Source organism: Octodon degus, unplaced genomic scaffold, assembly GCF_000260255.1.
Source record: "Octodon degus isolate 3935 unplaced genomic scaffold, OctDeg1.0 scaffold00037, whole genome shotgun sequence".
Classification (NCBI taxonomy): Eukaryota; Metazoa; Chordata; class Mammalia; order Rodentia; family Octodontidae; genus Octodon; species Octodon degus.
The window spans coordinates 5,944,010-5,955,118 of record NW_004524613.1 but is presented as its reverse complement, the minus strand read 5'-3'; the positions used below and the strand labels follow the sequence as shown (position 1 = coordinate 5,955,118).

General features: G+C 51.1%; 2 protein-coding genes across 2 annotated transcripts in view; both read left to right on the top strand.

The window, feature by feature from the left end:
* The first annotated feature begins 869 nt into the window (after positions 1-869).
* Positions 870-6,361, top strand: Fam83c (family with sequence similarity 83 member C). Its single transcript, XM_004630850.2, has 4 exons — positions 870-1,376; positions 3,536-3,703; positions 3,879-4,003; positions 4,617-6,361. The coding sequence occupies exons 1-4, from the start codon at positions 870-872 to the stop codon at positions 6,046-6,048; spliced, it is 2,232 nt and encodes a 743-aa protein (XP_004630907.1). The 3' UTR covers positions 6,049-6,361.
* Positions 6,362-8,229: 1,868 nt separating this feature from the next.
* Eif6 (eukaryotic translation initiation factor 6) overlaps positions 8,230-11,109 on the top strand; it is a 22,894-nt gene continuing 20,014 nt past the window's right edge. Inside the window, exons 1-3 of the mRNA XM_004630849.3 lie at positions 8,230-8,604; positions 8,691-8,776; positions 10,838-11,013. Coding sequence (XP_004630906.1) covers positions 8,498-8,604; positions 8,691-8,776; positions 10,838-11,013 — 369 coding nt within the window. The 5' untranslated portion in view covers positions 8,230-8,497. The remainder of the gene's footprint in view (positions 8,605-8,690; positions 8,777-10,837; positions 11,014-11,109) is intronic.

Here is an 11,109-nt window from a genome sequence, read left to right as displayed (position 1 = left end):
TGGTCTCAGGTTGGGTGTGGTGGCGCAGGCCTATAAACTCTATATTCAGGAGGCTGAAACAAGATTGTTTTAACTTTGAGGCCAGCTTGAGCTACACAGTAAGTTCAAGTCCAGCCTGCGACCCTGTCTCAAAAAACAAAACCAAAAAACTGAAAATGTGTGGTCTGACCAAGAGATGGGAGTAGGAAAGGAAGAGAGGGGAAAGAGAAATAAAAAGAATTAAGATATTATATATACATACCATCCTCCCATGATGACTAAAATCATTATGTACTGCAAACATACTAATAAAATTTAAAAATAAAAAGATTATAATTTTTTTTTAAAAAAATGTGTGGTCTGCATGTTTCGGCCTGTTGTCTATGTCTGCACGTCAGTCAGTTGGTGAGTGTACCTGCTTGTGTGTTCCTGTCTGTCCTCTGGGTGTCCTGAGTCATTCACCATCATGGAGTGTGCATATGTGTGCATTCCTGAGCAGGCTCAGCCCCTCTGCACTGTCTTCAGCCCCCGTGGGTCCCTAGAAAGTCAGAACCGGAGACTTGCTAAGGACCTGCCTGGATGGGGTGGTGTTGCTGGGACGGGCAGGGAGGGAGACAGCAGCGTTTGTTCATGGAAAGCCTGGCACTGCTGCTTCCCAGCAGGCGAGTCCCAACACAGGCAGACAGGTGGGGCCGACCTGACAGGTTCCAGAGGCCGGAGGCAATGGGGCGGAGCACAGCTCTGACTTTAGGGTGGCAACAGGTTGAGGGCCCTGCCTCACACTGGGAGGGCCAGCAAGAGGCGTGCAGCTGGTATCTTCTTCTTGCTACAGCCAGCTAGGGTGTAGGCGATGGAGTCAGCTGGCAGGTGAGGCAGCTGGGTGGCCAGGCATGTTTGGAGGCTTAGGGCCTGCGGGAGCCCAGGGAATGGCAGGACCCCTGCGGGGCCGGGTGGAGGAACTGAAGCGGCCCTGGTGGCGGGAGAGCTCACCTCTGGTGCTGCAGCACAGTGAGGCAGCGAGGCTGGCAGCCGATGCTCTCCTGGAGCGGGGCGAAGCTGCCTACCTGCAGGTCATCTCCGAGGAGCGGGAGCTTCCCTTCCTGAGTGCCCTGGACATGGACTACATGACCAGCCATGTGCGTGCAGGTCCTGAGCTCAGCGAGCCCCAGGGCCCGGAGGCCTCAGGGCCGGACCGCCTCAGCCTGCTCTCTGAAGTCACTTCAGGCACCTACTTCCCCATGGCTTTGGATGTAGACCCTCCAGACCTGGACCTGGGCTGGCCTGAGGTTCCACAGGCCACAGGCTTTAGCCCCACCCAGGCTGTGGTCCACTTCCAGAGGGACAAGGCCAAGAACATCAAGGACTTGCTGCGTTTCCTCTTCAGCCAGGCTCGAAAGGTAAGGGCTGACATTCACTTTACAGAGGTAGCCACTAAGGTACAGGGAGGGAGGGGACCTGGTCAAGGCTGCACAGCAACTTGGATGCAGAACTGGAACCAGAACCTCTGGCTTCTGAGGCAGCAAGCTGAAGAGGATGGGCATGTGTTTTATTTCCCTTGGCCTTCGACAGCATTACGTACAAGCACAGAACAGGGTGTGGCCTTCTAGGGCACCACAATACCCCTGAAAATGCATGAGATGTGCATATTGCAAGGAGTCCATAGCATTCATCAGATCTTCCTCCTCTCATGACCCCCAGAACACTGGAGCCACCCCTTTGATTTACAGGAAGAAATAGGCCAGGGGGGGTGCTGGGATTTGACCAGAGAGCTCCTGAGGGTCCAGAAGTGGGTCCCTGATCAAGGCTCTTGCTCCCAGCTGCACTTTGCCCTCATATGCTGGTTCCTGCTGGGCCCAAAGTGGGGAGGGGACCCGAGTTTGTCAGCCTTAGTCTGGTCCTGAGGTCCAGGCAGTTAGCTCTGCACCAAGGAGGAGGGAGGAGTGGAAATTGCTAAGCTCAGGGGAAGAATCAGGAGAGCAGGTAGGGGCAGTGGCAGTCACGTGTGCAAAGACTGCAGCCACACAGCCTCACTCAGAAGACAGGAGACAGACACAGTGACTCCCAGCAGGAGCTGAGGTATGCTGAGGCTCTTGCAGCAGAGATGAGGATGGCGGGATCTATCAGCACCTCCTGAGCTTTGCCGGCAAGCCTGCCTGTGCCCCAGGCAGGACAGGGCCAGGCCCGATTGGCATCAGGAACAGGGTTATTAGTGAGGCTGGGGCTGTTGTCATCACCAGCCCCCTTTGATCTTTCCTGCCTGTTCTTGTTCTGCACTCTGGGCCAGGCTCATGGACCAGGGCACCCCGCAGTGCCTTTTCTGCTCGTTCCCATTTAGACCCCTCCAGCCCCAGGCTAGGAACCAGGCTTCTGTCCCTAACTCCTTGAGTGACCTTGGGAAGTACTTCCTGCTACAAAGGCAGCAGGAAAGCCACATTTATTGAGCTTCTGTTGTGTCCAGCATTTTCACATTTAATTCCATGTAACTCAGAGAAGCAGCTATCATTATCTCCATTTAGCAGATGAGGAAGCTGAGGTTCTGCAGGTGAGTGACTTGCCAGGAAGCGGCAGAGCCTGAGCGTGAACCAGGTTTGTGTGGCCCCAGCAGTGCTCGGCTCTCTGCATCTTCTGTGTTGCCCCTGCCCAGAACAGCATAATCTCAGCAGACACATCGGTGGGAAGTAGGGGCAGATGGAGAACAGGGGTGCCAGGAGCTACTCTGAGGCAATTTATACGGGAGGCATAAGCCCCAGCCCTCAACTGAGGGGAAAACATGGTTCCATGACTGTAAGGTGGCACATCAAGCCTTTTCAGAGAAAGTGAAAGCCTTGGTAAAGGTGTTGAATATCCAACAACTGGCTTTTAGCTCTCTCGAGATGGGAGTATCAGATAGCTAGTCCTGGGTCAGAGTCAGGGGGGATTACTGGGGGCTGGCCTGGGAAGGAGGGTCTGGGTCTCAACAGAGAATGGGACTAGCACAGCTGATACACAGGTATTTTTGAGACTCTGATGACAAATACTCTGTCCACAGAAAAATGCACACAAAACTTTCAAATGAGGGTCTTAGTACAGCCAAATCTCCCCAGGCCCAGGTTAAGAATCCCAAGGTATATTCAAATGATGAAACTAAACGAAAAAGGGGATACAGATGAATGTCCATTTTGTAGCTGTATATTCAGAATGGTTAGGATAGATATATAGTTACATTCTCTTAATGAATAGAGGGATTTGTTCTAATAGTATTTGCAAATAGGATATCATGTCTGCATCTGTACAGCAAATAACCACTAGGAAGAGAGTATACAATGTGTTAATTATTGAAACTGTCCTACCAATTTGATTTGAAACTGTCTCATTGCTATTTGTCTCTCAATAAAATTATGGGGAAAAAAAAAAAAAAGAATCCCGAGGTAGGCATCACTCAAGCCCATCCTGCTCAGATGTTCTCCGAGGCTCTGGCATCCTGGTTTTCTAGCCATACTCTTTTCGGGAATTCAGGCTGGGCTGGATGTGGACAGGGCTCCAGGTAGGCGTGGCTTAGCTTCCTCTCCTTCCCTAGGTGGTGGCTGTGGTGATGGATGTATTCACCGACATGGAGCTTCTGTGTGACCTCATGGAGACCTCAAGCCGGCGTGGTGTCCCTGTCTACCTGCTCCTGGCCCAGGAGCACCTCAGGCACTTCCTAGAGATGTGCTATAAGATGGACCTCAATGGGGGTCACCTGCCGGTTAGTGTGGGTCACGGGCAGCAACCAGGGGTGGGAGGTCAGGAGAACAGAAGAGCCATTTGGTGGCCAGTGAGCACTGGGGGAGTCACTGGGAGCAGGGAATCAGTTCCTATGGCTGGGGTCAGAGACACTGTAGAGAGGCCAACCCTACAATGTCCCTCTACCCTTGGGCCAGAACATGCGTGTGCGGAGCACATGTGGGGACACGTACTGCAGCAAGGCAGGTCGCCGCTTCACTGGGCAGGCCCTGGAGAAGTTCATCATCATCGATTGTGAGCAGGTGGTCGCAGGCAGCTACAGGTGAGCAGGTGAAAGGGAGAGGAGTCTGGGGCTGTGCCATGGGCTGATGAAGGCATCTCGAAACTTCCTCCATCTATGTATCCCTCATCCCTTCAAACTTGTTCTGAGGGACTGGGGAGATAGCTCAGTAAAATAAGCACTTGCCTGGCAAGCACAAGGGCCTGAGTTCAATCCCCGGTTCAAAAAAAACCAAAACAAAACAAAAAACCAAAAACTTGTTCTGAGCATGTGCCATATACCAGTTCCCTGTAGGGCTTGGGCTAATGTGGAGGAGATCAGCAGAGGAAGAGCCCACTGTAATGGAAGGATTACTTGAATGCCCTTGGCACAGAAAGTAACCACTGCACATGGGAAATGGAAGCACCATAGGCACTTGGCTCCTGGTGTGTTTTACATGTGGGTCAATGTAGACCTCAAGAGGGCAGCCATGTGCCCAAGTCCTCTAGGCAGAACTAGGGCCAGCACAGATTCTGGATTTGGAGCTTTGTCCTCTCTAGCAAGCTTAGTGGGGGTGCAGTCTTGATCCACCTCCCAGCATGCTTCCCTGGTTAAGATTCCTGGTGAGCCCCTGGCCCTGCACTTTTCACTCCTGACCCAGACGCTCTGTCCTCAGCTTCACTTGGCTTTGCAGCCAGGCCCATACCAGCATGGTGTTGCAGCTGAGGGGCCGCATCGTGGAAGACTTTGACCGGGAGTTCCGCTGTCTGTATGCTGAGTCACAGCCCGTGGAAGGCTTTTGTGGCACTGAGGATTCAATGTCTCCCCAAGTATCTCGTCCTCCCCCAGTGGCCCTGGCCTTTGGGCCTGGCATCCCAAGCCCTGCGTCCTCACCCTCTAGCAACAGTCTCAGCAGTATCAAGCGCTCACCTCTCATGGGCCACTCTTCCTACCTTGCTTTACCAGGAGGTGGTGGCTGTAGTGGCACAGCTATGGGGTCCTCACCCCCAAGCCCTGCACACCGTGAAGGTGGTATCCAGCCTTCCCTGCATCGACAGCTGTCAGACCCTAACCATGGCTCCCCTGAGGGGCCTTACAGGGCCAACCTGGGCAAGCTGGGGGCACTCCCATGGTCCCAGTCCTCCCCTGCCCTCAACCACTATAGCCCTAGTCCTTTGACCCAGGTAGTGAGGTCACCTCTGCTCCCCCGCCCTCGCCCTCTCCTCCACTTCCCCCGGGGATTCCCAGTTCTGTCCAAGCTCCCAGAGAATGGGCTTCCAGGAAGCCAGGAGCCCAGTCCTCCAAGAGGTCGACCGATACTTGGTACAGCCTTGGAGATGACAGAGAAGAAGGCATCTCTGAGTCAGAGCCATGACCAGCTGGACCTTCTTGTCCCATTCCCTAGAGCCCGCGAGGGAGGTTTTGACCCTGGGGTTACCCTTAACTCAGGCTCCCATCAGTCAGATGAGCAGGCTCCAGAAGAAAGGAGGTTGTCCCTGAGCCAGAGCTATAGCCAGCTGGATCTCCTGCCCCAGACCCAGGGTGCTAGGGGTAGCCCTGAATCAGGTGCCCTCAGACATGGTGATGCAGTCCCAGAGGACCGGATAGTGTCCCCAAATAATAGCTATGGCCAACTGGACCTCCTGATACATGACTCCAAGGCCAAGGGCTCCACAGTGCCTGCTGAAGTCAACTCCCCAGCCAGACCCGGCAAGCAGGGTGTCAATGAGCGAAGACAGACCCTGGGCCACAGCCAGCTAGACCTCATCACCAAGATTGGCCCATTCCGGAGTGAAGGGCCTGGGCCCAACGGTCTCCCAGGACCAAGCCCTCCTCGCATGCCTGGAGGAGGCCCTGGAGATGAGAAACGGCTGACTCTGGGCCACAGCAAACTGGACCTCATCACTAAGTACCATCAGCTTCAGGGGGCCAGGCAGGAACCTGAGCCTGTCCTCTCTGGGGGGCCTCCTCGTGGCCATCTGAATGGTAGTAGCAATGACCTGTCTGAGCATGAGAAACGGCTGACTCTAGGCCACAGCAAACTGGACCTCATTACTAAGTCCAACAAGTCCAAATTCAAGCTGCTCCGAAGTCGCTTTGAGTCCTAGTCCTGCTTCTTCCATCCCAAGACTCTACTTGCTCAGATTATGGACCTGGAGGGGTATGTGTGTAAAAATGGGGCTGTACAGTGAGAAGAGGCATCTAGAAGTCCAGGTCAGACACTCCCTGGACTGATGATTCTCAATGCACAGAGATACACACACACACACACACACACACACACACAGGAAATCAGAGTTATTGAGTGCCTATGTACTGTATGTCTCTATGCTGGGCACTTCAGACTAATTACTCTTCTTATGGATCATACTTACATCTTAAAAGATGGATTTCCTGTTGGCATATAGTGAAGCGATGATAGATAATATCCTCCCTTTATATAAATTTTGTGAGCTGAGGCCCAGGGAGTTTGGATGGCCTAATTGGATGTGGGTCAAAATAAATGGTGGAGTAAAAACCTCTGCCAGACCTGTGTCCACTGGTTTGCTTCTAAAGACTGTAGTTTTTGCACACATAATACACAATATCTACAGTTCATATGTCTCATTTATATAAAATACAAAGAGGACAGAAATTACCAAATTCTCATAGACAGCACAGTGTCACACTAGGGTGAATGCTCATAAATTGCGTACCCATAGATGTATACAGTAAGTATACATAGGTCACTGTGATAAATCCAAACACTTGAAACTTTAAGATTATTGAATGTTATGATCACACAAAATACACACGTTCAGTGTACAATATATATCCACTCAGTATACACAAACTTCAAATACAAACATGACTGAAAACACACACACACTACTATCTGCTTATACTTAAGCTGTGTCACCAGTCTTACACTGTGCATGCACTAGGGTTGGTAGATAAATCAGACCCAGATTTATGTATTTATCTAGGATAAGGATTCAATGTGTATGCCACACAGGAATGCAATACAGCTGTACTGTATCGCATTCAAAGCTAACCAGAGGATGACAAGTCATGGAGATGGTCAGGAAAGTTTCTTTGAAAAGTGACGCTTTAAAGGGAGGATGGATTTAAGAAACATGGAGAAAGAAAGTCTTGCTAGAGTAAATCACAAGAAGGGTGGACCACAGAAGAAATGAGTGGGTCTGAGCATAAATAGGGCATGTAGATACTCAGAAGCACACAGGCACACATGATCTAGCTGAGTGTCTCTTTCAGCAGGCTGTAAAAATTGTGTGCCTTTTCCCTGAGTTCATGATCTGTTTGGAAGAAAGTACGTGATACAAATGAATAAAGGCAGACATGGCTAGAAGCAGATATGGCAGTGTGCTGTGTCTCAAAAAACACCAATAGAAGAACATTCAGGCTGATTGTGGGAGCAGAGGATCCCCTCGAGGAGAAAAGATGCCTCCAAAAGGGCCTTAGGCAGGGGGCGCCAAGGACCTCAATGTGACATTCTGAGACTCTGGGACTTTGGTAGAGCCTACCAAATGTAGGCCAGGTTTATCCTATCCAAGAGAGCAAGGACCATGGCCAACACCACTCTGTCGAGGACAGAAGGTGGCTGCTGGGTGAGACAGCCTGTGTTACTGCCACATGGAGGAAGCATGTCAGTCCCCAACCTCGCCCAACCTGGACCCCGGCCTCCCCATCCAGTCCTTAAGAACCTGCTTCATGCATTCCCCAGTCTTCAGCCTGTTTTCCTCTGCTGATACAGCCAAGCGTCCTGGAACCTGTGATCTGGTCTCCCTTCTTCCTACTGGATACTTCTCCCGGGTGACGCCATCCATCCCCGCTTGAGCTCCTGCTCTCCCTCCTCAGCCCTTCATTCTCGCCTGGGCTCCACACCCTGACCTCAGGGTGCACAGCGAGCGGTAGTCCGCCCCTCCCCTAAAGCCGCCCTTCCACCGCCCTTCCACCTCGTGCTCCTTTGAGTAACCACGCCCCTCCTCAGGCCACCTGGGAGGCACTCTGGCTCCTCCTCTCCCTCGTGTCACACCTACAGACACCGGTCCTACTCTCCTGAATTTTCCCCAAAGCTCCAGAGGGCACGAACTAACGAGCCAATGAGAGCAGGCGAGCGTGCGGGGCGGGGCAGGGCCCCGGGTGGGGCCGGGGGCGGTGCAGGCCGGAGCGTTTGCTGCCATAGAGTCCTTGCCCAAAGAGGAGCTAGAGGGGTCGCCTGCGTGGCCCGAGCGCAGGGCTCTCCCGGAAGTCTCTCAGGGCTGAGGCGGAAACGGAAGGCTCCACGGGAGAGAGGGCTAAGTGACGGGTGGACTCGGGTGTACTAGGTGAGCAGGTGCGCGGCGAGGCCTCTAGCGTCGGCTTCGGGCCCGGTGGGCAAGGGAGGGCCCTGAGGACGCGGGTCCGAGTAGGAGGGGCCCAGTGGGCGGGGCCCGGAATCGACGGCTTAGAGGGGCGGGGTCGCGACGCTTCTGGGGCCAGGCCCCAGACCTGTGGCTTGTGGTAGCCGGTGCTTCGCCCCTGAACTCGCGGCGAGAGAACCTGAAGCCCTCCCTCATGGCGGTGCGAGCGTCTTTCGAGAACAACTGTGAGATCGGTTGCTTTGCCAAACTCACCAACACCTACTGCCTGGTGGCCATCGGAGGATCCGAGAACTTTTACAGGTGCGGCGGAGCGGGAGGGTTGCGGGAGTCGGGAGCTGCGGCTGAGAGCGTCCTGGCCGGTGACCTCCGAGTCTGTGTCCCTGCAGCGTGTTCGAGGGCGAGCTCGCCGATACCATCCCCGTGGTGCACGCGTCCATCGCCGGCTGCCGCATCATTGGGCGCATGTGTGTGGGTAAGGCATGTGGAGGATGCCTAGGAGGGAGTGGAGTCTCCACGCACCATTGATTATTAATCATATCCCTGGAGAGAATTGGGAGTGATCTAGGAGTTTCCAAGCCTTCACTTATTATTTCTGCCGACTATGGTGTCTCTCGGGGCTGAGTGGGACCCAGTCTTTGAGGAGAACAAGGAAAAGTTTTGTCAAGGATTTCTTGAAAATAATAAATATGAAGAACCACCAAAAGAGGTAACATAATGAAGTTCAGTGTCAAGATGGATCTCAGTTTGGACATGTTAGGGAGACACTGTCTAAGCGTGAAAAGGGCAGGCTTGCTCATTATTAGAAGCTTCCCTAGTACTTACAAGTCCCTATTCTCTAGTAGTATGGGAAAAAAAAAAAAAAAAACCGAAAAGAAAAGCAACAAGTGCTTTCACTTGTTCTTGAGAAACAATAATTAATCTTACTGTGACAAATGAGGAAATGAGGTTAGAGGGTCGGGGAGATGGCTCAGTGGAATAAGCGCTTCCCTGGCAAGCGCAAGGGACTGAGTTCAGTGGTGACTCACTAAGTACCACACCTAATGTGGAGGAGGAGTTTATATCCATCTGTCTTCTGCCACTGACTATGAACAAGCTCCTTCCTGGTTCTGAACATTCATTTATGCCTCTGGGAAATCATAGGCCCAGAGTCTGGGTTATCATGTTCTACACTTAATTTTTTAAAATCTTTTATTTATTTGGTACAGGGTCTCAATATGCAGCTCAGATTCTTAGTGATCCTCCTGTCTCAGCCTCTCCAGCGCTGGATTCCAGGCATGCACCACCATGCCCAGTTTTGGTGGCCTGCATGGCCTACGTGGCATGTGTTTTTGGGGATGGATCTGAAGTCCTTGAGCTTGACAGGCAGGCGCTTCGACTTCTGAACTTTCTCCCCAGCTCTCATGTTCTACATTTAAATCCTTAGTCCCCTTTTACATGTTTGTATTCTAATCGCTTAAGGTATCAACAGTGTGCATTCCTTCTTTTTTAAAGCTGGTTCTGTTGTCTTGTTCGTGCCACTTCTTGTTTCTTATTTCTGCAAACTGGGGTCAAAGGAATCTTATTTTTTTTTACTTTTATTTGAAAAATCATAAACATGATCTCTGTTTACTGATTCATTTCTTATATTTTGATCATAGAATCAACAAAAAACACTGATCTCTAATCATGGCCACTGTATTTGAATTAAATTCAAAGAACAGGGGGCCAGGGAGATGGCTCAGTGGAATAAGCACTTCCCTGGCAAGCTCAAGGGCCTGAGTTCAATCCCTGGTTCTGGGAAAAAACAAATTCAAAGAACAAAGATGAATTTAACCTAGCATCTTTACAAGGATAGAAAATTTTAGCTATAGTTTTACATAATATAATTAAAATTTGTTCTTTCTTGCTGCAGTAGAGGTTTTATGCAGATATTTCAGAGTGGACCCCATTGGTCTCTTAGTAATAATGTCACTGAATAAATAGGAGCATATATATTTCTTTTGGGTCTATAACCCTTACAATTAAATATTCTACATGGGCATTGTCTATTCTCTAGTATAAAAGTTAGTCACAATTTATATGACTGTTTGGTGTAGAGGTAATGCTACATGATTATCTAAAGTGGTCGACCAGTTCACTCTTTTCAGTGTATAAGTTTCATTTGTTCCATGTTTTTTATAGCATTTGGGATTGACATTGAATTTAAATTTTAGCCACTCTTAAATAACATTATGTATGCATGGTTTTTAAGGAACAAAATATATAACTAATGACATAGGCCATTTCCACAAGTCTTTTTTCCCTCCATGATGAGGAAGTGAGAAAGCTTGTTTGGATAGATTCCTGAGTCATTTTGGGCCGGGACAGGGGACTTGGTACTGTTGTGTGATGTATGGATCACTGGGTTAGAGGGCTGGGGTTGAGACTAAAGCCATCCTGGAGAATCGTAATTGGGCTGGGCTGGGTTGGGTTGTGTCTTGATCGCTGAGGTCCCAGAAGCATCTCCTTATTTACAGCCTGTGTTTGCCTCACCCTCCAATTTGGGTCTCTCCAGGGAACAGGCATGGGCTCCTGCTGCCCAACAACACCACTGACCAGGAGCTGCAGCACATTCGCAACTGCCTCCCAGACTCAGTGCAGATCCGGCGGGTAGAAGAGCGACTTTCAGCCCTGGGCAATGTTACCACCTGCAATGACTATGTGGCCTTGGTCCACCCAGACCTGGACAGGGTGAGGTAGCCCAGTTTGGCTCAAGAGCCACAGGACTAGCCTAGGCTGTGTTGAGCTATTGTTTCTACCCCACAGTCAGAAGTTCGCCTCATCTCT

Coding starts and splice junctions, on each gene's coding strand:
- Fam83c (XM_004630850.2), top strand. CDS start 870: ATGTTTGGAGGCTTAGGGCCTGCGGGAGCCCAGGGAATGGCAGGACCC. Junction 1,377..3,535: donor TCTTCAGCCAGGCTCGAAAG/GTAAGGGCTGAC, acceptor CTCCTTCCCTAG/GTGGTGGCTGTGGTGATGGA. Junction 4,004..4,616: donor GTGGTCGCAGGCAGCTACAG/GTGAGCAGGTGA, acceptor CTCTGTCCTCAG/CTTCACTTGGCTTTGCAGCC.